The sequence below is a fragment of the Ylistrum balloti genome, unplaced genomic scaffold (assembly GCF_031769215.1).
Source record: "Ylistrum balloti isolate Yb309-2 unplaced genomic scaffold, AGI_CSIRO_Ybal_v1 Utg369928, whole genome shotgun sequence".
Lineage (NCBI taxonomy): Eukaryota > Metazoa > Mollusca > Bivalvia > Pectinida > Pectinidae > Ylistrum > Ylistrum balloti.
In genome coordinates, this window is record NW_026782042.1 from 74,113 (window position 1) to 101,028 (window position 26,916).

Genomic DNA, 26,916 nt, shown 5'->3' on the forward strand with positions numbered 1-26,916 from the left:
CTTATAATCAGATATCGGTTTATTGTCAGGTAAACACAGATACATTGCAATTAAATTATATATAAACCAATCATTCTTGTTGCAACGATTTGTTTTTTCTTTCTAGGCACATCAGACGACCTTGAATGAAACCTGTTATTACAGGTCGGTTGAAAGTTGAAAAGTCACCCAAAGTCGCGCGTGTTCCTAAAGGTCATAGCTATGGCATCGGCCCAGAATGAGGCCAAGACTGATGTGTTGAAGTTACACATGGCCACCGCACATGACTGGGAAACTGACAAAAACAGAAAGAAGGATATCTTTGATGATGGAACAATGTCCTTTTTCTGGTATGATTTACGCTGCAAACGAGAATAAGGTTACAATTACCATGAAGCAGAAAGTTCAAAATCCTACATTCTTTCCGAAATCTTAGGTTTCAGATGTTTATTACCTTACTAATTCTAGGTGATTTGCTGTTATTGTTGTCAGACATTTATTTTCCAAATTCTAAGTATAATGAAATATGATTATTATGCCTCGTGTAGTAACGTGTCAACATGCGTATGGCTACTGCACCTGCAACACACCTGTGCCACAAGTGTAGAATTCTCCTTATGTATAAACTCAACCCGATTTTCTAAGTGTATTGGAAAAGATATGTGTGTACACGTAATGATTACACAGACTATACGCCACGTAAATTTCATGATATATTATCCAAATAACAAATAAAAAATGGGGAAACAGGCCTATGTTTTCAAAGTAAATATTCCAATGTTTACTAAACTTGACGTATAATTTATTTACCCTGGGTGTATTTCAATGAAACTATACACCTCTAACTGGTATCATAATAACAAGACGTTCTCGATTTGCACTGTGTATGATGAAAAACACTAACCTTGAAATTTTGAGAGCGGGTAGAGTGTTAACCTTGTGTCTCGTAAACCGTCCTTTGCGTTGTCTGTAATTTTCTTTATGCAGCGATACTTTAAGATATTTAGACCGTAGCATGCACCAGCAAACGCCAAAATTGTTTTTATAGATAAACTAAAGTTATTTCTAATGCGACAAAACAGCTAGGCGTCAGTGAAAAAGGCATATTGAAGCATAGTTTGAGAAAATATCCCATAGCTTATCGACCTTATTTAAAGGTTGAGTATACAGGTACATATTGGTCACTAATAAAAGTATTAGAGTTATGAAACAGTGATCACTGTTTGAACTTTGACTTTCACCGCATTATTGAACTTTAGTGAAATACAGATTTTCTGAGAATATTGGACCCAACTTAAATTGGTGTTGCCAATATGTCATCTGTACGACACTTATATAAATACTATGTACCGAATTAATAAAAATTGACATATCATGACCTTTAACTCAGTGAATGAAATTAATGCTTGTTTTTTTTATAAGGACGACATCAATTAAAAACTGAAGTACAAATTTTCAGAACATGTCAAATTTACACTATTGGATATGAAGATATTATTGTGCCAAATAACACCAGAATTGGACTGCTCTATTGTGACCTCTATTTGACCTTTTGATATTATATTAGTATGACCAAATGCACGTTTCAGACCGCCTGTATATTAGTAATCATGCAATATGTATTACGAAGAGTTGGTATGTACATGAAATAAAGTTCATGTACTTAATTGAAAATACAGGTATGTGTATCTGTATGTGTTGAGCATACTATTACAATATTCATTACAAATACATCGACCTATATTGGACATTTGACCTTGACCTGGATTGTAGAAATGCATGTTTACGCTTGATATCACAACCATTTTAATGTGTTTGATCATTTTATGCATTTTACATATATATGCACCAAAAGACTTTGGCATTTACCGCCAATACCAAACATTCCTTTAGGAAAATTGTGCAAGTGATATATGCTATCATAGTATCATATATTCTCTAACTGATAATGGCGGTATGTAATACGCTGATGAACTCTGGGATAACTGCTGACTATATTATCTTCCCTTTCTTCTTCAGGCGTGCCCATACTGTGACGGTGCTGGTGTTGTTTGCTTGCTGTCTTCTATACATTGCACTGTTTGAGGAACAAGTGAACGACTCGGATTACAATAGTAAAAGGTAAGTGTTTATAACCTTTGTCTTTAGAAACTCGAAATACTTCAACATTAAGTTAGGAATATTTCTTTATTAAGTAAAAACAGAACTTTAGAAGAAATACACTGAGGATTATGGTATCCCTTCTTTCTGAATGAGGGATGCATGTAGTCATTTTCAGTTACATACAGTGACACATTCATGGGAAGATCTTCCCCTCAACACTAAGAAAGGACATTGTTCTAAAAGTGGTTAGTGTTTGACGAAATTTTCTTTTGGAACAAATATTCGCTCTGCTTTCTGCAAGATTTCTGGTATTTTGGGCATCCTCTAAATAAAGAAAGCAAAGCACCACGCAGCTGGTACTTTTGATGTAGGTGTAGACTTGTACGTAGTGCCATATGAATGGAGGACAAAATGAGTTTGTCTCCAGTAATGTCTTCGTCTCCAGTTATCTAAGGATATTTAGACACGTCCTGTAGACCTTTCATGAGATGTTGCTGGGTTCTGGAGCTGAGTATCTTTCCCTTGCATTTTCGTCACGTCTGTAATCTCCATATCTTTTCCTCTGTATCTGATGGATAGGTCCTGATACTGATAGTATCCTAGTGCACTTTCCATGTGGTGTGTTTCTTGCTACAGCAAAATGCGTCCCCTTCCGGTAGTTCAATATAGGTGTTTTCGTTGCCTCCATGTTTTCTTATTTTTCTACTCCAGGAAGATGTGATGACGAACAAGAGTTGTCTATTACAGCCGTCTTTGTCCTTGAATGTCGCCCGTGGTCTTGTAGTTTCTCGTTTTTCCTTCTTGCTTTCAAAGGCGCCTTAGGTGCTCCTTGAGATCACCTCACTGTTAAACTGTTCTCTGGTACGATAGTCACCATGCGTTTGTTGTCTCTGTTTTGGCAACGTTTACTTTCCTCCTTCATTTTGCTGTAGGTCCCTCTCCTAGTCTGTCTTGCTTTGTCTCATTGCGATGGCAGAACAGCCGAGACATTCCTAGTACTGTATATCCTGACTGGGAACCTCATCCTCATACGCTGCTCTGATATTCTTCTAAAGTTGGCACTTTGCTTTCGTTTACTGGATACGCAAATCTTGACATGTATTTCCTGGATATTTTAAGAATTTCTGCTTCTGGATCTTCTTCTTTGGATCAGGTACTTTAAAGATATAGGAGAAGAAAGCTTTTCTTAGATAGAACCAGGGAAACAAAGTATAATCCCTAACCCAAAATGGGTCAGTGGTCTCATTGAATAAAATAATATTATTAATAAAGTATTTGTTGTAATAATAGTAAAACTGAAATGGGTGATATAGGCCTACCTATGTATAAACCGGATTATGTAAAAATACTATACTCATCATCATTTTGCAAATAAGCGCAATGATGAATGTGTACATACACAATAATTCCAAAACATATATTTTAATAATCACTGCAAAAATATAAAAAAAAAATTATATTATCATACTTATATTAGATTATAATTTAGGTTGATCCAGTATTTTATTGGTTTGTTGCTACAGAGGAGTGGTTGCTATGGTGTTGGCATTCCTCCTTTTTGGGGTAACACAGACACCAGACGGACCATTCAGGAGGCCACATCCAGGTATGCTTTTATTTACACACATACAAAGCCTTATATGATCATCAAATGAAAGTTTTTCACTTCAAAGAATATATTGTACAATTTTAATATTTTTTTGTCTGCATTTAATAGTTAATATGAAATACGATTAATCTGAAACAGATATTCACTGTTGAGTAAAGTAATACGCTTGAAGCGTGTTTTCGTGTAGAAATATGAAACTGTTTCTTTTTTAAATTAAGGACGATTTTCATACAAAAGTACAAATAGCCGTCAGTAAATTGTAAAATTCCGTCTGTTTTGTCACGAAAATATCTTTCATAATCCAAGCAAAGGAATATGAAATATTTCATACACGCCTTTGATATTTTTTAAATCTGTATTGTTCTAGAAATGTGGCTTTAATTTTGTCAAGATATGTGATATGAGTTGTCATTTTTACAACAGCTGTTGTTGTAACCAACATAATAAATCCCTTTAAACATATATAAGTATGAATTTTTAATTGAAAATTCTTTCTAGCTCACTGGTAATAGATAACCATGAGTTAGGTTTATTTCTCCAGTGTCGGCGTCTCATCTGCAAAACTTTTAAAGGTTTTCGTGTAAGTTTTATAAAACACATCCTACTTCATTGCTTGTATGTCCCTAACTCACTTCCTGTTTGGTAAATGCATCCATTTGATGTTTAAATTTTGAAGGTGTTTGTATTTGTTTGCAATTCAACATTTTATAACAAAATTTGGTTTGTCATTCTTAATGGTCAGGTTTGGTGTGTTTATTTACAGTTCTTCGAAAAACCTCAACATTTCTGTTCCATCAATTCTTATAATGTGCAGGTCTAATTTAATATCCTCTCACAAAGTTGGAACTGCAAAATAATACCTTTTCGCGGCGCTGAAATTTCAAATATATTTTTCCGATGACTTGATTTGAAAGCCAGTCAATAGTTAGAAAATCCACCAGTACTAAACATTCATATAAATGTTAATCTGTTTATCATTTCGTGGAAACATGGATTTGTATATTTGTTTTCGTATCACTTGTTTCATCCGGGTTCCGTGTCGGATGTTTATTTCCGCCCTATCAAGTAGAACGAAATTTTTGCGCCTTTGTATGTTGATGGCGTGATAACACTACTCATTGTCATTGTCCTTTCAAGTCGGAAGATAATCTCAATCTTTATACCTCATCAGATACCTTCATATTGTAAAGCAGTGTGACATCTAATTTTGTGTCGATGTGGAAAATTAACTGAAATTTATCGTTCTGACATACAAGAAACAAATTTTTTCTCATGCTATTATTACGTGCTAGTAAACCATACAGACACAGATATATCTAGAACGTATTGAATAACAGCTGCAACTTTTTTAATAAAATATACACCTGACCCCAATTGCTCGAAGCTTGGTTAGGTTTAGCCAATGGCTAGTGAAAAACTTAATCGTTGCCACTGAAAAAACAATAACTTTAAAAATAAATAATCTCATTTGTCTCAACAAATTTGCAGCTGTGAAGATATAAAAAATATTCACAATTTACTAAAATTCATATTTGCATTTGTTTCACTACTACGATATACTCCTATATAAAATGCCTACATATGAAATATGCAACAACTACCGAGGAAGGGCTTTAATGTGCAAGGGAAACTGTCATTCTGTCAAATGTGGTCGGCGATTGAAAGGTTACGTACATGTATGTGAGCGTTTATCAAAGTACTGTCAATGGTAGTGCTACGCCGTACACACTGCAGAGGATGAATACCAGAAAGGAAAATGAGGGGAAACAGGATTTAGCAATATATGGAGATTGGAAGCTTGTAATCGATCGAGAAAGCATCAAAAGAGGAACAACGAACTTAAATGAGGAAACATCCACCACGGCTAGTCAAACTTGGTTGTAAAATTCAAAAGGAAGAACTTCAAAATACTAGATCCTTTTTTAACTTGTACTACTGAAAGACCTGACGAAGGACCAAAGGATAGGAGTGCAAGGGAAGAGTAAAACACGAATCAAAACTAAACCTTAAACTCTGTAAACGTACAGTACTTCAGCAGGTCACCAAATTCCGAAACTTAAACATAGATGTCTTATTTTACCAACAAATATTTACATTTTTTAGCTGCCACCTATTTTAATTACTTTAACAAAAGCTACTTTAGTTAGGCTATGAAATCGACATATGGTACGCTACTTTATGTGTATTAATTCAAACAAAGGAGAGGAACCCTGAAAGAGGAATTGCCGTCAACACTTAAAACAATATTGAGTGTGTCGTTTTCCCTATTATTAGTCAAAAAGCAACATATGGGCTTTAAAACTATAAATAAAATCCAGTTACGACATTTCCTGGTATTTTTGGAATTTTGGCTATTTTTCTCTTATATCGGAGATGTCAAGATCAGTACTAGTTAAATGTAAATTATTCACAATCGCGATATATTCAACGCCATCATTTACATTACACGTTTTCTAGGGCTATCGTTGTTCTCAAAAATGGAATTAGTCCATGGAAACCTTTTCAAAGTAGCAGCTTAATGGAGATTCTGCTGTCTTGTAGAAGAGGGTCAACAGGAAGGAGAACACTGCTGATAAAAATACAGTCTCTAGAAAATTAATGATTGAAACTGTACGATACTTCCTACTAGCCTCATGAGGTAGTGCTCCGTGGGTTATTTTTAGTTCTGTCAATTATTTTATACCACCTACAAAAACCCCTGTCATAACATCACCATATTTCAGCACATCCTTTTTCCGACTAATATAAAACACGAATTTTACTTTGTGGGACTTCATTTAATCAAACCTCTGTTTTATTACTCTTTGACGTGAGGTCATAAATTCATACTAGATCAACTGAAATACCTCAATTGTACAAAAAACGGCGAGTAATTTTGCATCTTTTTTAAAAGTGATTTAGAATTTAGAATTGTGTTATAGTGATATGTGAAAATATTACCACTTTGTTGCAGAATAGCAATCATGCATGTATGTTTGAGCTAATTGATTGCACAATATCTGTCGACCAATTTGTAATGTGTACACGTTAAAATAAATCACTGACACTCAAGGTTACCCTTTTGTGGCTGATGATGGTTACTAGTTTCTGTAGAATAAATATTCTATGGGTCCATTTTTTCAAAATCTTAATGGATTATCCAGATTGGTAACTTGAATATTTCATCTTCTGAGTTTAATTACTATATCTAAAAAGAAGTGAAAAGGATATGTTTATATATACAGGGATTCAAAATTATCGTTTAAAATGGAAAGAAATCTGATTGCTAGTGTTTTCTGTATAGCACTTTTAAAGTGGCGGTATTGCATTTGTATGCTAACCATTCTTTTAACAAATGGACTCTGGTGTTGGTTTTGACAAGGAGGAAAGGTGATCAATTAGTTTCTGTCTGTTAAACTTCGACAATGAACATATGTGATAATAAATAAATGAATATATTTAAATAGTGTTGTTAACACAGTGTTATTTGTTTACGTTGACACTCAAGCATGTATTTTATGTCATGTAAATATTGTTGTATTGGTAAAGATATCTTATATCAAAACTCGCGATGTTTATTTAAGAATTGTGAGTGGAACTCTTGTGTAAGAAAAACAAAGATAAATGAAATATTTTTAGCATTTAACAAGGGTGCCTACAAAGATTATATTACGTGTGCAGTAGTTTGTATGTACAAGAAAAGAATAGGTAGAGCTGGTTTAAAACAATATATGTTTAATTCGTAGAAATATCTGTAGCTTTTTCTGAGTGGTATTAATTTTCGCATTTTTAACGAAAGTTTGATGCAAAATAGGTATATTACTTTGAGAAAATCACGCAATTTCTAATTTTCCATGTTAATTCTATTTTCAGATGTTCAGATATTTATTTATTAATTTACATAGTATTTTTTGTTGTTGTTTGATTCCATCGATGAACAAAGTAAAACAAAACAACCTGTCCAGTGTATTGATGGTTTTATTGATGAGTAATGATTTATGTGTTCGCTTTGACAGCGTTTTGGAGATTGGTGCTCTGTGTCAGCATTGTTTACGAACTATTTCTAGTCTACCTTCTATTTCAGGTAAGTTATCAACTCTTAGACGATCATAAGGTCATCCATACGGTAGGTCAGTTTTCAGGGTGGCTTTATATTGTTTGTGAGGTCTTGGTTCACTTATTTTTAAAGTTATCATTTGTGCTTAAGTTTATTTGCTGTTGAATTACTCTTGGTGGCAGTTATACGGTTGTATGGTGATATCTGCTTCATACACAATTAATTTTCTACAGATTGCTTTAAGGCTATGGAATGTATTATCGGACGGATTAATTACCATGAATATTTACCTAGATATTCAAAACGCCAGTTGTAATATCTTTCATTTTCCTTTATTTGAAGCCAGCTTCTCATTCAACTACTTGTGATTCTAAACGCATTTCATGCCAAGTGTAAATAATTATGCGTTTAAAAACAATTTAAACTGTTGAAATATCCGTGAATAATTAGAGTCGACTGCGTCGGCTAGTTCGGTATCATTCTCTTTGCAGATTAAAGTTACACGCCTCTAATATTTAAACATGTAAAATTTTTGCGATTACATAAATGCGCAGCGAAATAGAGAACATATTGTCAACTGTCAGTGTGTCCCAGTCTTTGGGATCATATGCCCCTAGGGTAATGTAGTCATCGGGACGGTTAAACTTTATTTTTTTTCTACCTCTGGAGATATTGCAAGGTCATGAATTTGGCATTGCGGTTCACATACAACAGTGTTCCTGTTCAGTCACTAATGGAGTATGTTAATGGTTTCATACTGTTGATTAGAATATAATTATATTGTGATGAAGCGGAACCTAAATAACTATAATGCTTGGAAATGTTTTTTTTTTAATTTATAATATTTGTATTACATGGTGTGCATGGGGATATAGACCAATACATCTTTGTTAATGAAATTCATGTCAAGATGATTTTGAAGCCTCAATTTTTGTTTGTTTTAGTCAACTTATGAAGCTCGGCAATTGCTTACTCACTTTGATGACAGACTCGGAAGACAGATGCCTGAAAAAGCTTATGGAGGAAATTGTTACATTTATGATCCGGATCATTCTGATCCCTTTCATAATTTATGGGTAATTAAGTATGGACCTATCATAATAAAAGACAATACGTTGTAACCTTAACATTATTTTGGATCTAAAACTGAGTCGGATCTTTGACCCCCAAAAAATTATAATATATTTAATATTCATTACTCTGAGAAATTAATCCTTCCTATGTACAATCCTGAAATTGTGGTCACATTTGAGTAGATTAAACACTCCTGTTGTTTTAGCTCTGCAACACACTGCTTACTGATTTATATATAATATATATATAACCAGATGTCTTATATGACTGCTGGATGTGTAATGTTCTTTACGTTCTTCAATGAACGAGAAAAAAAATCACAAAGACTAATGAGACTTATACAAATAACAACAGATACGGACTAGGAAAGTTTGGATTCGCTAGAAATTTTCGCCTTGTTTAACTATCGCCCTTTCCATCCATGAACAGAGGTGAAGGGTGACGAATCTATGATGAAGGTGAAAAGTTGTTTCACTTATATAACCCTTTTATGTAATCATCAGCGGGTGAAAGTAAGTATTTCTCACAAATGATATTAATGGTTGTCATTAATTATATGACACTGTTGATTACTATCATAAAACATGTTTTTATCGTACATTTTCAGGACAAATTAGATGGATTTGTTCCTACTCACTTCTTTGGTTGGTGGGCAAAGGTAAGGTTTCTACTGTCTTCTCGAATTAAGTTGGTTTTCACAACTTCGCTTTATAATAGATGACTTTAATTTTGGTAATTTTCTGTAGATTCATGTTCAATAGAAATCAGGACACTCAGACTAGATAGAATTTGTATCAAACACTGAAATATATTTTGTCTGTCAATAAACTGTAAGCAAATATACTTTTACGAGCGAATTACTTTCACGAATTTCGCGAGTGAAGAAAAAACCTGAAAAATAATTGCTGCAAATTTTAAACATGGACAGTAAAAGGCATTTTTTTTCATAGTTGAATTTTTTCGATCAGTGATATATGTATTATACCTTACATACAGTTAATTCTGAATCCACATTGTGTACAATAAATCTATAGTCATAGCGTGTTTTGTGAATTTTATTAATTTCAGCTTTAGTGCGTTTCATAAACCTGTCGTTAATTTCTGCTATGGTGTGTTTCACAAATAATCTGTAATTTCATTGTTGAGTACAGGGCAATTATTAGTTTAAGTGTTTAGATTCAGTTGGAGGTCACTAAAGTGTTTGATGTATATATTAATTTCAGCTTTAGTGCGTTTCATAAACCTGTCGTTAATTTCTGCTATGGTGTGTTTCACAAATAATCTGTAATTTCATTGTTGAGTACAGGGCAATTATTAGTTTAAGTGTTTAGATTCAGTTGGAGGTCACTAAAGTGTTTGATGTATATATTGATTTGGTCATCTACAAATAAGTTTTTAAAAGTGACCGACCTCCACATTGCTATCAAAATAAAAACACGGTTTAATTTGGAAGATAATTGGACGGATTTATGTGTTGCGGTGTTTAAACAGAGATTCACTGTTAATGAAGCGTCAAACGTTTATGACATTTCACTGGGGATTTCTCAATGCCGCGAGTTATCAATATGATGTAGATAAAACATTATTAAAACTGATTCTAAAAGAACGTAAACTCCCAAGGGATAAAGCTGAATTTGGTGTGTCTATTAACAGAACATATCATTACTGTGCGTACATGTTAGAGGCAAGTCATTGCCTAATTTCCTTTCGAATCTCTACAAAGTTTCATCTACTTGCAACACATGACCGAAACAAAAAACACATTTTGTTCCATTAATCCGTTTATCTATCTGAAACGAATAAATCGATGACGTCATAATCATAGTAACGTCATACAATGAACATTAGCGCCTTATGGAAAATGCGACTCACAAAACGTTAATAAGTATTTACAGCAGTTTGCAGTAGTTCCTTTTATATGAAGGTCGAATATTGAATCTTCCAAATGTTTACTACGCTGTCAATATTTACTTGAATGCCAAGTCTGAACAGAAATGAAAACGCTTTGATCTGCACATCAAACTTCTTTTTTTCCTTTTAATGCTTTTGTCGATTATATTTTTAATATCTGTAACGTAATATAGAAGTATTCATTTTTTCAACCATTCAAAAGAATGAATAGGTAATGCATTGAATTTACCTCTCATTAAGTTACCTGCTTTAGTTCTGGGGTGTGTCTTCCGAGTTCTTAAATGCCCTCTAATGTAATTGTATGTCTATAAAACCAGCGAAGTTTAAAACGAATTATGTAAAGAACAAACAGACGTGATTATGTTTTCCTTCACTTCAGCTGATATGCTATCCACGGGCATTTAATCTTATCTATTAATACACAAATTGTAAAATCAAGGTTGAATACTTAATCGGCCTTGTGATGTTTAGGGAAATTATGTAATACTTATTTGTTATATCACTGTTACGGAAATGACTCGTTGAACCTGCCCCGATTCAATTATTTTAAACAATTAGAATGGGACTGATTAGGTAAGCATGCATAAGCATAATTATTTTAGTCGGTTTGATAAGTTTCAACATCGTCAAACAGACAACACTTGATTTTTTTTCCATAGACTCTGATACTGAGGGATTGGTGGCTTTGTACTGTATTGAGTATCATGTTTGAGATACTCGAGTATACCCTGGAACACCAGCTGCCAAACTTTAGTGAGTGCTGGTGGGATCACGTAAGTCAAAGCATCTATTTTGTAATGTGGATGTGCATCATACAATGAATCAATGACCTGTAGTAAGCACATTTATGATGATTGACATTCAAATAGAAACAAAAAATGCATTACCTGTAATAAGACTGGTCTATTTTTAAGTCAAATATAGTGCCTTTTTGGCTTATTGCAGGAAGCAAGAATAAGTCTAGATATTTAGGGCTTTGTATACTTGCTTAGTAAGAGCTATTATGATGTTAGAATTCAGAGATAATTGCTGATGTTGTCAAAAAACTGAAATATATATACTGTATTTTCGATTCAAAATCTAGTTTGGTTTTATATAACGAAAGATATATCGTTGATGGTTTGTTGTAGAGTTCGGGTTAATCAATTCTCACCCATTTGCCCGCTTTCAATGTACTCACCATTGACCACTTATATCAAATGTAATATGGTAAGAGTTTGTATGTTACAAGTATGTTATTATATACCAAAATTACTATTATACTTTTCTCTTGTAGTGGATCATGGATGCTTTAGTATGTAATGGTCTAGGGATCTATCTTGGTATGAAAACACTCAACTACCTATCTATGAAACCATATCATTGGAGAGGCATGTGGAATATACCTACATACAGGTAATTAACAAACAGTAATTAGGGCCCCGCACGGAGTACGAGTGCCCTATATTAATCACGGTGTCTGTCCATTTGTCCGTCCTTCCGTCCTTCAACACTCTTGTTTCCGTGAATGAATTGAGTTTCCTTGGGACGATCAATCTTAAACATCCTACAGTGCTTCCTTTTCGAAAGTGCTTGCATGGAATCGTTTTTTATCTTCAAGGATCAAAGGTTAAGTTTACTATTACTATGAATAGAAAAATCAGTTTCCCTGCTTTGGCCAATCAAAGTCAAACCTCATACAATGCTTTCTTACAAAATGACTTGCTTTGGACTGCTTTTCAGGTCCGAGAGTCATTAGTCCAGAATATGTCACTCTACGTAGAAAAATTGTTTTCGTGATATAACTTGAATTCCCTTGAACCCACAAAACTGAAACTTCATACCTTATTTCGTACTGAAAGTGTTTTCTGTAGATTACTTTTTATACCCAGAAGTCAAAGATTGAGGTTATTTTTACTTATAATGGAAAATTGATTTTGTGGAATAATTCGTTTGCTGTCGCCAATCTAATTCAACCTTGATGCAATGCTTCTTAACCGAACGTGTAACTGTAAGTTAAAGTAAGTTTCTGTGTGATAACTTTAGTTATATATCCAAAGTTCTAAGGTCAAGGTCACAATTATAAATAAGAAACTAGATTGTTGAATGTATTTGTCAGCACGGTTTCTTTTCGTAACAACCTTTCTTGACTTTTGTGGCAGTGTAGTAAAGGTCTTGCTAGTAATCTGTCAGTGTGTGTCTAAGGATGGGGTGTTGGGTTTGTCGGTAGGAGAGAGGGATTTTCAGCCACACAACGGGGTCCTTGCTGTCAGTGCTCTAGTTATGACACAAAGTACCTGTACATGCTTGTAATTACATATACGTTATCATGGTACATTATGATGTATATGGTAGAGTTTTAACATATATACCTACTTGTAATTAAAATTCACATACGGCTTATTTCTTCTCACATATAAAAATTGTGTTGCGTTGGGGCTGATTGATAAGTTGTGAACTTCATATTTAAGGATTTGGCAGAAATATTACATCATTTTACATCCCTTCAGTATATACACACATTTGCCAGCGATGTTTACGGGTTTCAATGTCACTTTTAAAAAAGTCCCTTTCTTGACCGTTCAGAAAGTCCTCCACTGCAGGTATGACGTCATCATATTACCAAACGTGGGTACAGGAAATGGCCTTTTTCAATTTTGGAAATAGATGAAAGTCTGATGGAGAAAGATTAGGAGAATAAGACGAATGCTCAAACAATTCAATGCCATGGCAATTACAGACTTGTGAACAGGGACATTGTCCTGGTGGAACAACACATTTTATTGTGTTTTCCGCGGTGCTTGAGATTTACATTTTCTCTTAATTGCCTAATAAGTGACGCATGATATGTGCCATTGATTGTTTGTCCATATTCTACCATCAGAATACCATCAGCATCTAAGAAAACCGAGGATGTAAACTTTCCAGCTGATGGAACAGTCTTTGCCGTTTTTGACAAGGTTAAACCAGGGTGTTGCCACTCTGTAGACTGTTCTTTAGCCTCTAATTTGAAATGATGGACCCACGTTTGTATGATTGGCCTATGTAGGGTTACGATTACCACACGCAAAAGTCCGCCTGGTGTGCTTCTGATCTTTTTTCTGTGCAAGATCTTCCGTGAGATCGAAATTGTAACTGTAACTCGCCTGTAAGCCATAACAGTATGATAGGCTGTATTGAACATTTCTGAGGTTGTAACGGTGACAGGCCTTCCACGACGGGCGTCATACCACAGGCTCTGCCTGCAACGGTTAAATTCCACCACCCAAAGTGAAGATTATGAAGGGATTTCATTCCCTTGTGTTGCTACCATATGACTATGGATATTCTTAGGTGCTAGATCTTTCTTATGCAAATAATGAATCATGCTCTTTCAGCGATTTTGCCTATTTTAGAAAAGTAATTGCCTCGTTTAGAGTCCTACCTCTTCGACATGAATTGTCCAAATGACACCAGTCTGCGGGTACACAGCCTTAAATAGTCAATGAATGGTAGAGCTAAAAAAGAACTCCCCTGCTTACCTTCTTCAATACAAGGCTCACAACTTATCAATCAGCCCTCGTGGTTATTTATTTCTATTGTATAATACAGGTGAATACTATGTACCTGAGACTATTCAAGTATTGTAGGTAAATTAAGTACCCGTACACTGACAATTAGTTAGACTGCCTATGTCAGCTATGGGGGTACCACGGCGTCCGTCGTCCACCAATCAAAAGTTTCTGCAGATCGCTACTAGTCAGGAACTGAGCGGAATTTCCTCAAATTTGGTTTGAAGTATTTTTTCTGTAGGAATGGTTGAGGTTTGCCCAAATTCTGCTGAAGCATTCGTTAGTGAAGGGAAATCAGTTTTGTATAAACTTTGAGTTACAACCCACTAGGAATGGTGAGTTCCAATTCTTTAAAATCCTATTCGTTCTGTAGAAATGATTTAATTGTGCCCAATTTGGTCTAACGCATCCATGAGAAAATTGAAATCAGTTTTGTATAAATATCGACTCTAAGGCCCGTGGGGATGGGTGAGGCAGGACCCATTTGAGGAGCAAAAGTTTTAAATCTGTCCAAACTTTGTATAAAAGATTACATTTTTGGCTGCCCTTTAGGACTAACTGGTGGACCCAATAGATAAATAGTTGCGTGCTTTGAAATTTCAAATTCCTTTTCCTTTAGTTTGAAGCAATTTCGGACAACAAAAAGGCAGGTGAGCGATACAATCTCTATCGGTCTCTTGTTCATAGACACAGATTAATTACCGTTCTGTCAGTGGTATATACTCTTCATATGCAGGCACATCTTAATGCATACATATAGAAGTAATTTCCCTACATGTACACGTGCGAAAACAATATAATCAGATCCAAGAAGATCAAATTTAATGTGATTGTAAGAGTAATATACGGTCTCATTTGTTCTGTTTAGTGGAAAGATCAAGCGATTTGCTCTCCAATTTACACCATACAGTTGGACAGATTTCGACTGGAAACCACTGTCCAGTCTCAAACGCTGGTTTGCCATGCTAGGTGTGATAGCTTTTGTAAGTATGAAGGATTGTACATTTGAACAAAAAGCAAACAAATAAAAAATCCCATTTTGATACAATTTTGGTCATAGATACTATGTAGCTATAATTAACTCTATCATATAACTGTTTCGTCAATTGGCATAGGGCTTAAGGATGCATGCATTGGACAATTTTCTAGAATAACCAGAGATACGACAATTACTAAATGTATTGGATGATAGGCTTGGGCACCTTCCCATTGATTTTTCACAGTCGCCTCTTAGTCTTCAATATATATTCCCGTAGCATCACTGGCGAGTCTTTAAAGAACGAAATATCTAGATCAGACGTTTTAATCACCGGATACTACATGCCTGTGGTAATGTTTAGGTTGTCTAAACAGACGCTTCTTGTTAACAATTTAACACTAAAGTGTCATGATTTTTTTTAAATTCTATATTTGTAAAGATAAAGATAACAAATGTGTTCATGCTTATAAACATATTTGCTTGTTTGTTTACAGTTCCTACTGGCAGAACTAAACACTTTCTACCTCAAGTTTGTATTATGGATTCCTCCAGAACATTACCTCAATCTTACTCGCCTTGTCCTCTTTTTGTTCATGGGTGCAGCTGCACTGCGGGAAACCTTCCAGTATCTTGATGACCCGTAAGTATGATAAAACGATGACAGTATAGAAATCAAACCAAAATGAAAATATATGAAAGAAAAACAGAAACGATTTTAACAAAAGTAATATTTTATTTCATCAATCAATAGAGAGGAAAGAAATTAGTTTTTCGCAATTTCATCACGCTCGTACTCAATGGAAAGGTTTTGCCCTCTGTAAGACTACTACATCACTGAATTTAAAACCAAGATCTTCTACACTCGTATCCTCACATTGGCAGCAAAGTCTATATAGGAGGAGTCAGCATTTAATAACTTTGGCAACAAAGTCTGCGTAAGACGAGCCAGCATTTAATCACTTTGGCCACAAAGTCTATGTAAGACAAGTCGGTATTTCCCAGGAATTACATTATAATTATATTTCTGCAAGATTTCAAACAATTCAATGTAACATATGATGCATGAAACTAGTTCTATGCTCCAGATAAGAAATTTGTCTCCTTGCTGAGTCACGGTAACAAATAGCTTGATAGTTGACTAATAAAAGAATTTTTAAAAGAGCAAAAATAATTAGGGAAACAATATAGAATTGTCACCATGCTTTGCTAAATATTTCTAAAATAATAGAAACTTTAAAAGTGAAGAATTAACTAATTCTTATAAAATGATGAAAATTAGATAAAAAAAATATTTTTCATTATATAGAATACATATCCATTTTTAAATAGACTGATGACCGAGAATCGTGGATAACTTTTTTGTGTTTGGTTTAGGACCTGCAAAACGTTTGGTCGCCAGTCTTGGCTAATATCAGCCATTATTATCACAGAAGTACTGATCAGTCTCAAGTTTGGTTGGCAGACGATCAGTAAGCCCCTTCCTACCCATGTGACTCTCTTCTGGATACTTGGTCTGCTAGGCCTGGTCCTTCTGACAGTGTGGAAGTTTTACATCTACCGTGATGTTAAAAGTGATGTACCGTTATCAGACCACCCATTGGATGGACTAAATAACGGTCATAAAGGTGGCTATACTAGGATGTCAAAAGAACAAAATGGTCACTCAAAAGTGAGACAGCGTTTTCAATATTCCTGATATTTGAATGTTTAACATTGCCATTGATTGGGATTGCAGAGACATGACATCTCATTGGTTTGTTATGGAGGACACATCAAGTGGATATTTGACAATAAGATATGGTTACAACAGTTTCATTTTCAACATTGACTCATTGTACAATATACTTAGTTGACTTTGTAGTTCATTTCGTTAACATCCAATCTTAAAATAAATCCTATTCAGTCCAATTACAATCATAATCATATTTCTTTTCAGTTATATTTTGTTTTTTATTATGTTATTAACATTTTAAAATAAATATCAATATGACAATCCTGAGAACGCTGTTTACATAACCAATATCCAAAATGACAATGTCTATATTTAAGCTATACTTTTACAAGCTCAATACGTATTTGAATGGTTCATTGTGCGAGATGTTTGTCCTGGTATCCGCATGAAGCAAGTCTAGAATTGTGTCTTGTTCAATTTATTTTGATAACTGTGTATATCTACGAAAAGTATTAACATATTTAAACTTTCGTTTTATCACACTTCGTACCTGTATTTTATTTTTCCCGTTGTTAGTTAAGGAGAAGAATGGCCAACATCTTATCACAAAATGGGTCTGGTAGAATAGTCAATGTATAAGTCCATTTTATAACTTTATGTATGAGTCAAATGCTATCTAAATGTCTTGTCGTGAACTTCGCCAGCCTCAAATATTGTAACTAATATTTCACACGCACATCCACATCTGCACATATATAAACCCCGTTCATCTCTCTCACACACCGATCCACTCACCCTCATAGACATATATACACTCTCCTCACCTCTCTCTCACACCGATCCACCCACTCTCATAGACATATATACACCCTCCTCACCTCTCTCTCACACCCATCAACCCGCCCTCATAGACATACATACACCTCCTCACCTCTTCTCTCACACCGATCCATCCACCCTCATAGACAAATATACACCCTCTTCCCCTCTCTCTCACATCGATCCACCCACCCTCATAGACATATATACATTTCTCCATCTCTCTCTCACACCGATCCACCCACTCTCATAGACATATATACCCTCTTCACCTGTTTCACACACCGATCCACCCACCCTCATAGACATATATACACTCTTCACCTGTCTCACACACCGATCCACCCACCCTCATAGACATATATACCCTCTTCACCTGTTTCACACACCGATCCACCCACCCTCATAGACATATATACACTCTTCACCTGTCTCACACACCGATCCAACAAACCCACATAGACATATATACACCTCTCCATCTCTCTCTCACACCGATCCACCCACCCTCATAGACATATATACATTTCTCCATCTCTCTCTCACACCGATCCACCCACTCTCATAGACATATATACCCTCTTCACCTGTTTCACACACCGATCCACCCACCCTCATAGACATATATACACTCTTCACCTGTCTCACACACCGATCCACCCACCCTCATAGACATATATACCCTCTTCACCTGTTTCACACACCGATCCACCCACCCTCATAGACATATATACACTCTTCACCTGTCTCACACACCGATCCACCCACCCTCATAGACATATATACACTCTTCACCTGTCTCACACACCGATCCAACAAACCCACATAGACATATATACACCTCTCCATCTCTCTCTCACACCGATCCACCCACCCTCATAGACAAATATACACCCTCTTCTTCTCTCTCACACCGATACATCAACACTCATATACACATACCACAGTCACTTATCATATTTTCTGCTGGTGCTAATATAATGAACATGTTTTACAGATTTATGTCCGACATATCTTTTATATTTTACTTCTCTTGTAAAAAAGATTGATATATCTATTTTACCGAGTCCAATGATACTGATGCCTAATATGGATACATGTTAAATTGTCGTCACTTTTCCAGGTGCTATTAAGAATACATTTTAAAGACCTGATGGTTTATTTTAAATGAAACAAGTCGACTTTTTATACAATCATATTTTTATTAACATTAAGTAAGTATATGATTAATTTATAAATTGTTAGTTGTAAAATTAAACAGATTTTTTCATATTTATTTTCCTCGTTAGTTAAAGTATGACAACGAAATCCTATTTCTATGTAATTCTTTAACACATGTGTATGTTGATACATATTTCCAGGCATGACCTTATTGCTGAATAAATACGAAATGATTGGAATACACATTATTTTAAAAAAAGAAGATCGCTTAACTATTATTTAAAACATGAGAAATGTTACTGGTTGAATGTATTTGCCTATTGTCAGTGTTTTTCGGTATCCTGAAATCCTGATTTTACTACAAAGTGTTTGGATTTGATTTTGTGTTCTAGCCTCCCGGTCTGATGCTATTTCAAACCTGTATCGCCAAATAAGTGACAAAACGGTCGCTTAAGAAGAGAATTCACGAAATATACACAGAGAATTTCAGATTAGCCTTCTATTTGTATTCAAAACTTTTATCAACGCTATTGTTAGTTGATATGTTGGTGTATTGTTGTCTTCCAATAAAAGAAGTTGATATTTTTAAGGCATAAATCGCTTGATATACTGAAGGTAGTTTAGTAAATGGATTTTTTTACGACAAATATATACAATTTTAAATAGAATAAGTAGTGAAAACCAGTTTCCGTTTGATATCTTCCGTGATGTATACATGCATTTTATTTTCTATTATCTTTTATCAAAACCACGAAAATTTGCACCATCGAAAATAAGAAATTTTACAGTATCATTTTACATCACTTTTTTTCTTTTCCCGGTGAAAGACATAATGATGTAAGATCTGTCAATGCTTTCTTTTTTAATTGTGAAAACGTTGTAAAAATACTGTAATCACTGCTGGATTAGCTCAATGATTTTCATTCATTTATTTCTACATCATTTTAAGTATAGGAGTGAAATTTTTCATTTTTTGTAGCTATTAAAGAAATTTCATTCGTAATTTTGAAAACAAAATGCAGCTTTTTAATTCATCTGACCCGAAGGGACATGATGATCTACAGCCATTGTGCGTCGTCGTCCGCCGTGCGCTGTCCGCCGTGCGCCATCCGTCGTGGGCAAACTTTTAATAGTTTAACTTCATCTAAAGTTTCACCAGTGGTAGTGAGATCCAACTTGTCTGAAACGATCCTGAGATGGTCCTGACCACGTGTTGTTATTTTTAAGGTCGGTCTGAAATCGAAGATGGCTGCCATGGCCGCCATTTTGAAAAACATATTTTAAACTTTCTCTACAGTTTCACTGGTGCGATTGACCTAAAAATTGGTGGGAATGTTAAGGAAAGGTAACCACAAAGTGTTGTCAACTTTGAAACTTTGACATGGCAGCCAGGGAGGGAGAGAGTCAAACTTCGTTTCAAGTTTCACCAGTTGGATTGAGCTCTAACTTTACTGTTAAAAATAGGTAACACTTGGTCATCACCTACTGCTCACCAAAACTACCACCTGCATCATGGAAAACAGCTTCTTAGTAAGATTTCATTAAAAGTAGAAAAAATAACCTTTTTTTCTGCTTAAAGTTTTTGTAGTCTGATGACCGTTAAGGACCGGGGCCTCTTGTTTACTTTCATTGAATCGCGACTTATGACGAAACTGATAGTGTTCCATTTTATTTCAGATCAATATATCAAAAGATAACACCCATTTTTGTATAAACCATTCGTTGTGGAGTGTATATGAAAAATGTGATAAGATTAAAACCATCCATGACCTACTTTTACATTTATATACCCTTATAAACCACATTTTATATTTTGCATGACATGTAAGACAGCTCCACGTCTGTTTAAGAAATGCGCTCATTAAAACATTTATGTACCATATAATCATTACTATCACATCCGTCTATGTCTTTTCCTCCAGTTCATCATCTGTTTCAGGAATTTAATATCGGTTATGAAATTGACATAAAACCGTCAAACAAAATGTTCTATAGTACATTTGAACTGTTTATATATTTGTATTTGTATTGGACTAAACAAACGTTTAAAAAGAATATGTTGATATTATTAATGACGCTCAATTTTGTTTCATGCTTCGTTGGTTGAATCATCGCCATTGTTATTGATAACTGTGGTATACATATAATAAATTAGAATGTTAACAAAGTACATTTAATTATCTTATCTAGTTAGTCTGTATGTCACCGAGACGATGACAAACATACTTATAGGGTTTTGTAATTTTTACTTTTTGTTTGAATTAGATTACATGTGTTGATATCTGTAATGCTTCTCCTTATATCACAGGGTTGTACTGTATTCACCTTGGGCAACACCGTCCAGATATGTACGTACTGGCCATCTATAAGACATTTGTATGTCTACGATAATACACATACACTTAACGTTATTCTAAATTAGCAGATATTTGAAAATCACGAAATTTACTGAGTTATTGGACAAGTGCACCTCCCCATCTAGATTTTGACTTTTCTTTCAATCACTTGGGGTTTTCATCAGTCACCTCAAAGGCTTCAGAATCTAGGCCCTCAGAATCACTGACGAGTCTTAGAAGGACGAAACAGCTGTATGATATAGCATCATGACGAGTCCTAGAAGGACGATACAGCTGTATGATGTAGCATCACTGACGAGTCCTAGAAGGACGATACAGCTGTATGATGTAGCATCACTGACGAGTCCTAGAAGGACGAAACAGCTGTATGATATAGCATCACTGACGAGTCCTAGAAGGACGATACAGCTGTATGATGTAGCATCACTGACGAGTCCTAAAATGACGAAACAGCTGTATGATGCAGGTTAATTACTCGTTTTGCTCTATTGTATCTAAATTACTTTCTAAAGTTGCTATTCACTGGTGTGTCGTTTGAACAATAGTAGATAAACCTGGGTGATAAATCAGATATAATTGTCATCACATATCTTCAGTGAGATTACAGGTCCTGTCGTTTATACGTGTAGAGAAAATGCAGAATTGTTTTTGTTTTGGGATTATTTGTTTTTTTTTTTTTTTTTTTTATTTATTTTTAAATGTTTATATATTCTAAAATAGATAACCCGTTCGCAACATACCTTGCTGATATGAATGAATTAGTAAATAGGATGTCTTCTCGGCATCTTCTGTAGGGTTCAATAAATATACACTGACAACACTTATTTTATTACTCTGAATCAAAGTCATAGTTGTTTAATTTGATTTTGACATCCTGTGATTTGCTCACGGTACTTAAATCGGATATGTCGTTAAGGAACATATTTTTTTCTTCTTTGACTTTTCTCTTTACTTCTGGTTTCTTCAGTCGGTGTAGGCGTTACTCAATTCGAGAGCATGCATGATTCCAGAAGGTAGGACTAGTGCTTTTTCTTCTTTTTTTTTGATAGGTTACCATGGAAACGTAATGGTGCTATTTGATTGGTTAAAAGTCAAATAATGTGCGATTTCAATTTAAATTGGTATCTCCGCCTGTACAATGTTAGTGTCTCGTGATGCGATAACAGTAATGGATCCCACGGCGATTAGTGGTTCCTTAACGTGATGACAGTGAGAAGACGCATTATATTGTTTGGTGAAGTATATAACATACACTGATACTGTAGGATAATAACTTTAGTGTACGGTTTGTTTCCATTGGTTTTGTGGATGGTGTTCATCTTCTTGAATTCATATGTCCACGGAATGCAAAATAATGATGTACAATTATACACACCATCGCCAAAATTTTCCATTAACAAGAAATTGGCAAAAATCGAGCAAATTTTCAATTTAATATGATAATAGGATTAATTACGAAGATAACATGTAAAAATCAAGACCTCACTTTTACGTAGTTTATTTGTAAAAGAATTAGCTTTTTAGCATAATAACCTAATGACGTGTATTTATCCATTAGATATATTAAGAAAACTCAGACACGATTGCGATAATTTGTATGCGTGGAACGTTCAAAATCTGGAAGCGGTGAGTATCATAATGATGTCACATTGCCGTCTATGGTGTCCACAGCCTAATGTTGATGGTTACAATGTGCCTTAAACTAGACTACTGGAGGTAAAGATTTTTTTATTCGGCAAAAAAATCATTTATATCAAAAATATGATATCTTATAATGTTTTTAATTTATCAACGAGATAATATTCAATAAAATCCTATTTGATAGTAGTAATAGGGGATGCCATAATATCAATATGTAGCAGGATATGTCCGTAATGTAAGTGTGATATCTTTTATGGTACAGAACTTATATTAAAGTATGCTCGTTGTCTGTGTTTATGCAAAACACTACTGTATATATGTCAAGTATTTATATAAATAACCAAAGAGATATTTTCTGCGTTGAGGATTTTACACAACAAATACAACTAATGTAACAAATCTTATAGAGATTGCCTTAATATCAATAGTCGTGTATTGTATGCATGTTATTTATGCAAAAACATTTAAGAACTTAATTTTGACAATGTGTTGAATCTATATGGCACTTGAAGTGACAATGTAACAAGGTAAAGTTTTAGTTACCCAGGATAACATTATACCAAGGAAAAGTGCAGTATAACAGATGTTATTGATTTAGGGAAAGGGGGTTAGGATGGCAGGCGAGGGTGCGAAGGTAGGGATGGAGAGGGTGAACATTCGGCTGAGATAGCAAAGGTAGGGATGGAGAGGGTGAACATTCGGCTGAGATAGCAAAGGTAGGGGTGGAGAGGGTGAACATTCGGCTGAGATAGCAAAGGTAGGGGTGGAGAGGGTGAACATTCGGGCGAGGTAGCGAAGGTAGGGGTAGAGAGGGGGAACATTCGGGCGAGGTAGCGAAGGTAGGGGTGGAGAGGGGGAACATTCGGGTGAGATAGCAAGGTAGCGAAGGTAGGGGTGGAGAGGGGGAACATTCGGGCGAGGTAGCGAAGGTAGGGGTAGAGAGGGGGAACATTCGGGCGAGGTAGCGAAGGTAGGGGTGGAGAGGGGGAACATTCGGGCTAGGTAGCGAAGGTAGGGGTGGATATGGGGGGAACATTCGGGCAAGGTAGCGAAGGTAGGGGTGGAGAGGGGGAACATTCGGGCGAGGTAGCGAAGGTAGGGGTGGAGAGGGGGAACATTCGGGCGAGGTAGCGAAGGTAGGGATGGAGAGGGTGAACATTCGGGCGAGTAGCGAAGGTAAGTGTGGAGAGGGGGAACATTCGGACGAGGTAGCGAAGGTAGGGGTGGAGAGGGGGAACATTCGGGCTAGGTAGCGAAGGTAGGGGTGGATATGGGGGGAACATTCGGGCAAGGTAGCGAAGGTAGGGGTGGAGAGGGGGAACATTCGGGCGAGGTAGCGAAGGTAGGGGTGGAGAGGGGGAACATTCGGGCGAGGTAGCGAAGGTAGGGATGGAGAGGGTGAACATTCGGGCGAGTAGCGAAGGTAAGTGTGGAGAGGGGGAACATTCGGGCGAGGTAGCGAAGGTAGGGATGGAGAGGGTGAACATTCGGGCGAGTAGCGAAGGTAAGTGTGGAGAGGGGGAACATTCGGGCGAGGTAGCGAAGGTAGGGGTGGAGAGGGGGAACATTTGGAAAGAGTATGTAGGTATTTGTTGTTTAAATAGGATCGTTTCAAATTAAAATCCGCGAATGTCAACATAAAATAATCTGAAATTATTTTTTCAAGATGATTTTCCATAAAAAATTCTGCGAATAATTTCATCATGTGAATATTTTTTGTTTTATGTTCAGAAATGGTTAAATTAAAAATCTCGTGTGATAAACATACACAAAGATAGATCTTTAAACAAATATCTTGATTATAGTGTATATATCACACACCGTTTAAAGGTGATTTGTACAACAGTTTTAAAACACTACCTTTGTGATGACACGTTTCAAACATGTCCTTTTAACATGGCATTTATCGCAATATGTTCGAAATTTTAGTACATTGTACTAGTAAACAACATTATCACGGAAAATAGACATAGTTATGTTCGAACTCGGAGCTGAAGACTTTTTATGTCCTAGTGTTGAATAGACGTAAACTTAAACTAGAATGCAGTGATACTTTTTTACATTTTACTGAATTTTAATATTGTTGACAAACATTTCTATATTAAGTGTATCTTATTAATTGTTGCCAAGTCAATACCAATTTGTGGCTATTAATTTTTCGATTTTTCATGACGTTTATCAAAGTGTTAAATCCAGACGGTAAAAATATGTATTTGTTTTGCCTAACACAGTGCTATTTATTGCACTGGATAACCGTTGTTTCTTTTTTCAGATTTTTTTTCTGTAATTTATCTAAATAGACAATCAACTTGAACACTTGTAGGTTCCGATATTTTGTTGCATTTTGTATATGGTTATGATGGTTGTACCGAGTTCATCATTGTTTTCAGTGGCAATATTGTTGTCTTATCAAGTATTGTTATGATTTAGAGAACACTGTTAAGGATGTTAAATCTAGTTCTAAAATCGTTGCCATTTTCATCATTGAATAGGGTACATTTGTTGCTAACAAATTAATAGCTTTTTTTTCAAATAAAAAAATATCGTGTTTTTAAATATGTTTGTTTTCGAAATCTATATATGGAAATTTGTTTCCAAATGAAATACATTTGGAATATTGTATCTATAAAGGTATACTTTGTTTTCCTCTTCACAGTGCATGAAGGACACTGCCCACTTCAACATACCATTAATATTACCTGACCACAAACCCACTTGTGTATCTCTAAACAGGTCGATAGAGTACATGTACGTACATAAACCATTAGCTCTTTGGCTTGAATGGTACTATATGTACCGGCAGCTTTCCCTAAATCTTATGGATCTGCCTTTTGAATTAGTTTCTTGTATGTTTCATATAGGTGTTCAAAGATGCTTCCCTGGTCTGCATGATGATAATGTTAGCATTTTAACAAATTAATTTTAACACTACCTTCCCTTACTCTTGGGTAGAATTAGACTGGCCCTTGTCACTAGATTATCAAAACTATAAATAAAAATGAGCTTCATAATTTTTGTCTCTCAGATATATCTAATCCTAGCCAAAGATTCAAACTAAGGGGAGATAAGCTAAGGTAATAATTTAGAAGAACAATTCTTTACAAGAAAATAACTTGGGCTGGTAGTCTGTCGAGAGAAGAGCCTACCATTGATACTGCAATTTCCACCATTTCTAGTTTCTACTAACAAAGTTTGACTGTGGTTTTAGTTGTTGTATCGACGTCAGCAGTTGCACGAGACTTATAAAATGTCCTCAGCTGATCAGTTATAAAACATACCATAGTTTGTCGTCTATTTCTCTTGTGTACTGAAATAACGTTACCCGACTGTTCTTAAGTGTGAACACACGCACATTATCCTGGACACCTGTGGAATCAAACACAAGTGATTTTTGTCACAAATATGGAGGAAGAAACGATGTCCTGATGTTTTATCAGATCCAGTTTGATGGTCCATTACATCGTGGTACCATGCGTCCGCAATCCGCCATTGTTATTATGGTATGCTAAAAGCATATATCATATGCTGAATTCCTTGCCTTGACTCTCTACAGTTTTTTACTGTCTTTCACTCAGTTACTTTCCTACTAGATTGATTATAGTCCTGGTAAACTCTTTTTGTCTTGTATCCCTTAATTACAGGGATTTTTTGTTTTGTTTTATTTGGGGTTTTTTCTCTCTCTAAAGTATCACATTCCTTGAAAGACATTTGTCGAAAAGTAAACGTCAGTATAGGAGTACTTTATTCAGTATTAACGAAAAATTCGTCAGACAGGACAGCTTTGTAATTGGTATCAAGTGCTTTTGACGGATGAACTCGCCAAGCCAAGTTCACGTCCAAACGCCTCATCAGTCACATGATAAATAAAAAACAAGAAAATATTTACTATATCATAGTGTCTCTGTCTCTGTCTGTGAACACGACGTCGTTAGACAAATTTTCGATTTACAATTAAATTATGCGATTGAACTATTTTCACACTCGTATACATAATGCATAACTTATAGAGAGACTCATAGGCTGGTCCATGGCTTTCCTGAAAAAT

At 35.3% G+C, this 26,916-nt stretch overlaps 1 protein-coding gene across 1 annotated transcript; it reads left to right on the forward strand.

The window, feature by feature from the left end:
- The first annotated feature begins 201 nt into the window (after nucleotides 1-201).
- Nucleotides 202-17,116, forward strand: LOC132547030 (phosphatidylserine synthase 2-like). Its single transcript, XM_060210778.1, has 11 exons — nucleotides 202-329; nucleotides 1,999-2,100; nucleotides 3,606-3,688; nucleotides 7,687-7,754; nucleotides 8,672-8,803; nucleotides 9,409-9,459; nucleotides 11,372-11,485; nucleotides 11,989-12,107; nucleotides 15,111-15,225; nucleotides 15,716-15,861; nucleotides 16,596-17,116. Exons 1-11 carry the CDS (start codon nucleotides 202-204, stop codon nucleotides 16,915-16,917), a joined length of 1,380 nt encoding a protein of 459 aa, XP_060066761.1. The 3' UTR covers nucleotides 16,918-17,116.
- Nucleotides 17,117-26,916: the final 9,800 nt, after the last annotated feature.

Excerpts from the sequence above, each read along its gene's own strand:
- LOC132547030 (XM_060210778.1), top strand. The coding sequence starts at position 202 with ATGGCATCGGCCCAGAATGAGGCCAAGACTGATGTGTTGAAGTTACAC. Across the intron at positions 7,755-8,671 it reads TAGTCTACCTTCTATTTCAG|TCAACTTATGAAGCTCGGCA; the intron begins GTAAGTTATCAA and ends TGTTTGTTTTAG. Across the intron at positions 9,460-11,371 it reads TCTTTGGTTGGTGGGCAAAG|ACTCTGATACTGAGGGATTG; the intron begins GTAAGGTTTCTA and ends TTTTTTCCATAG.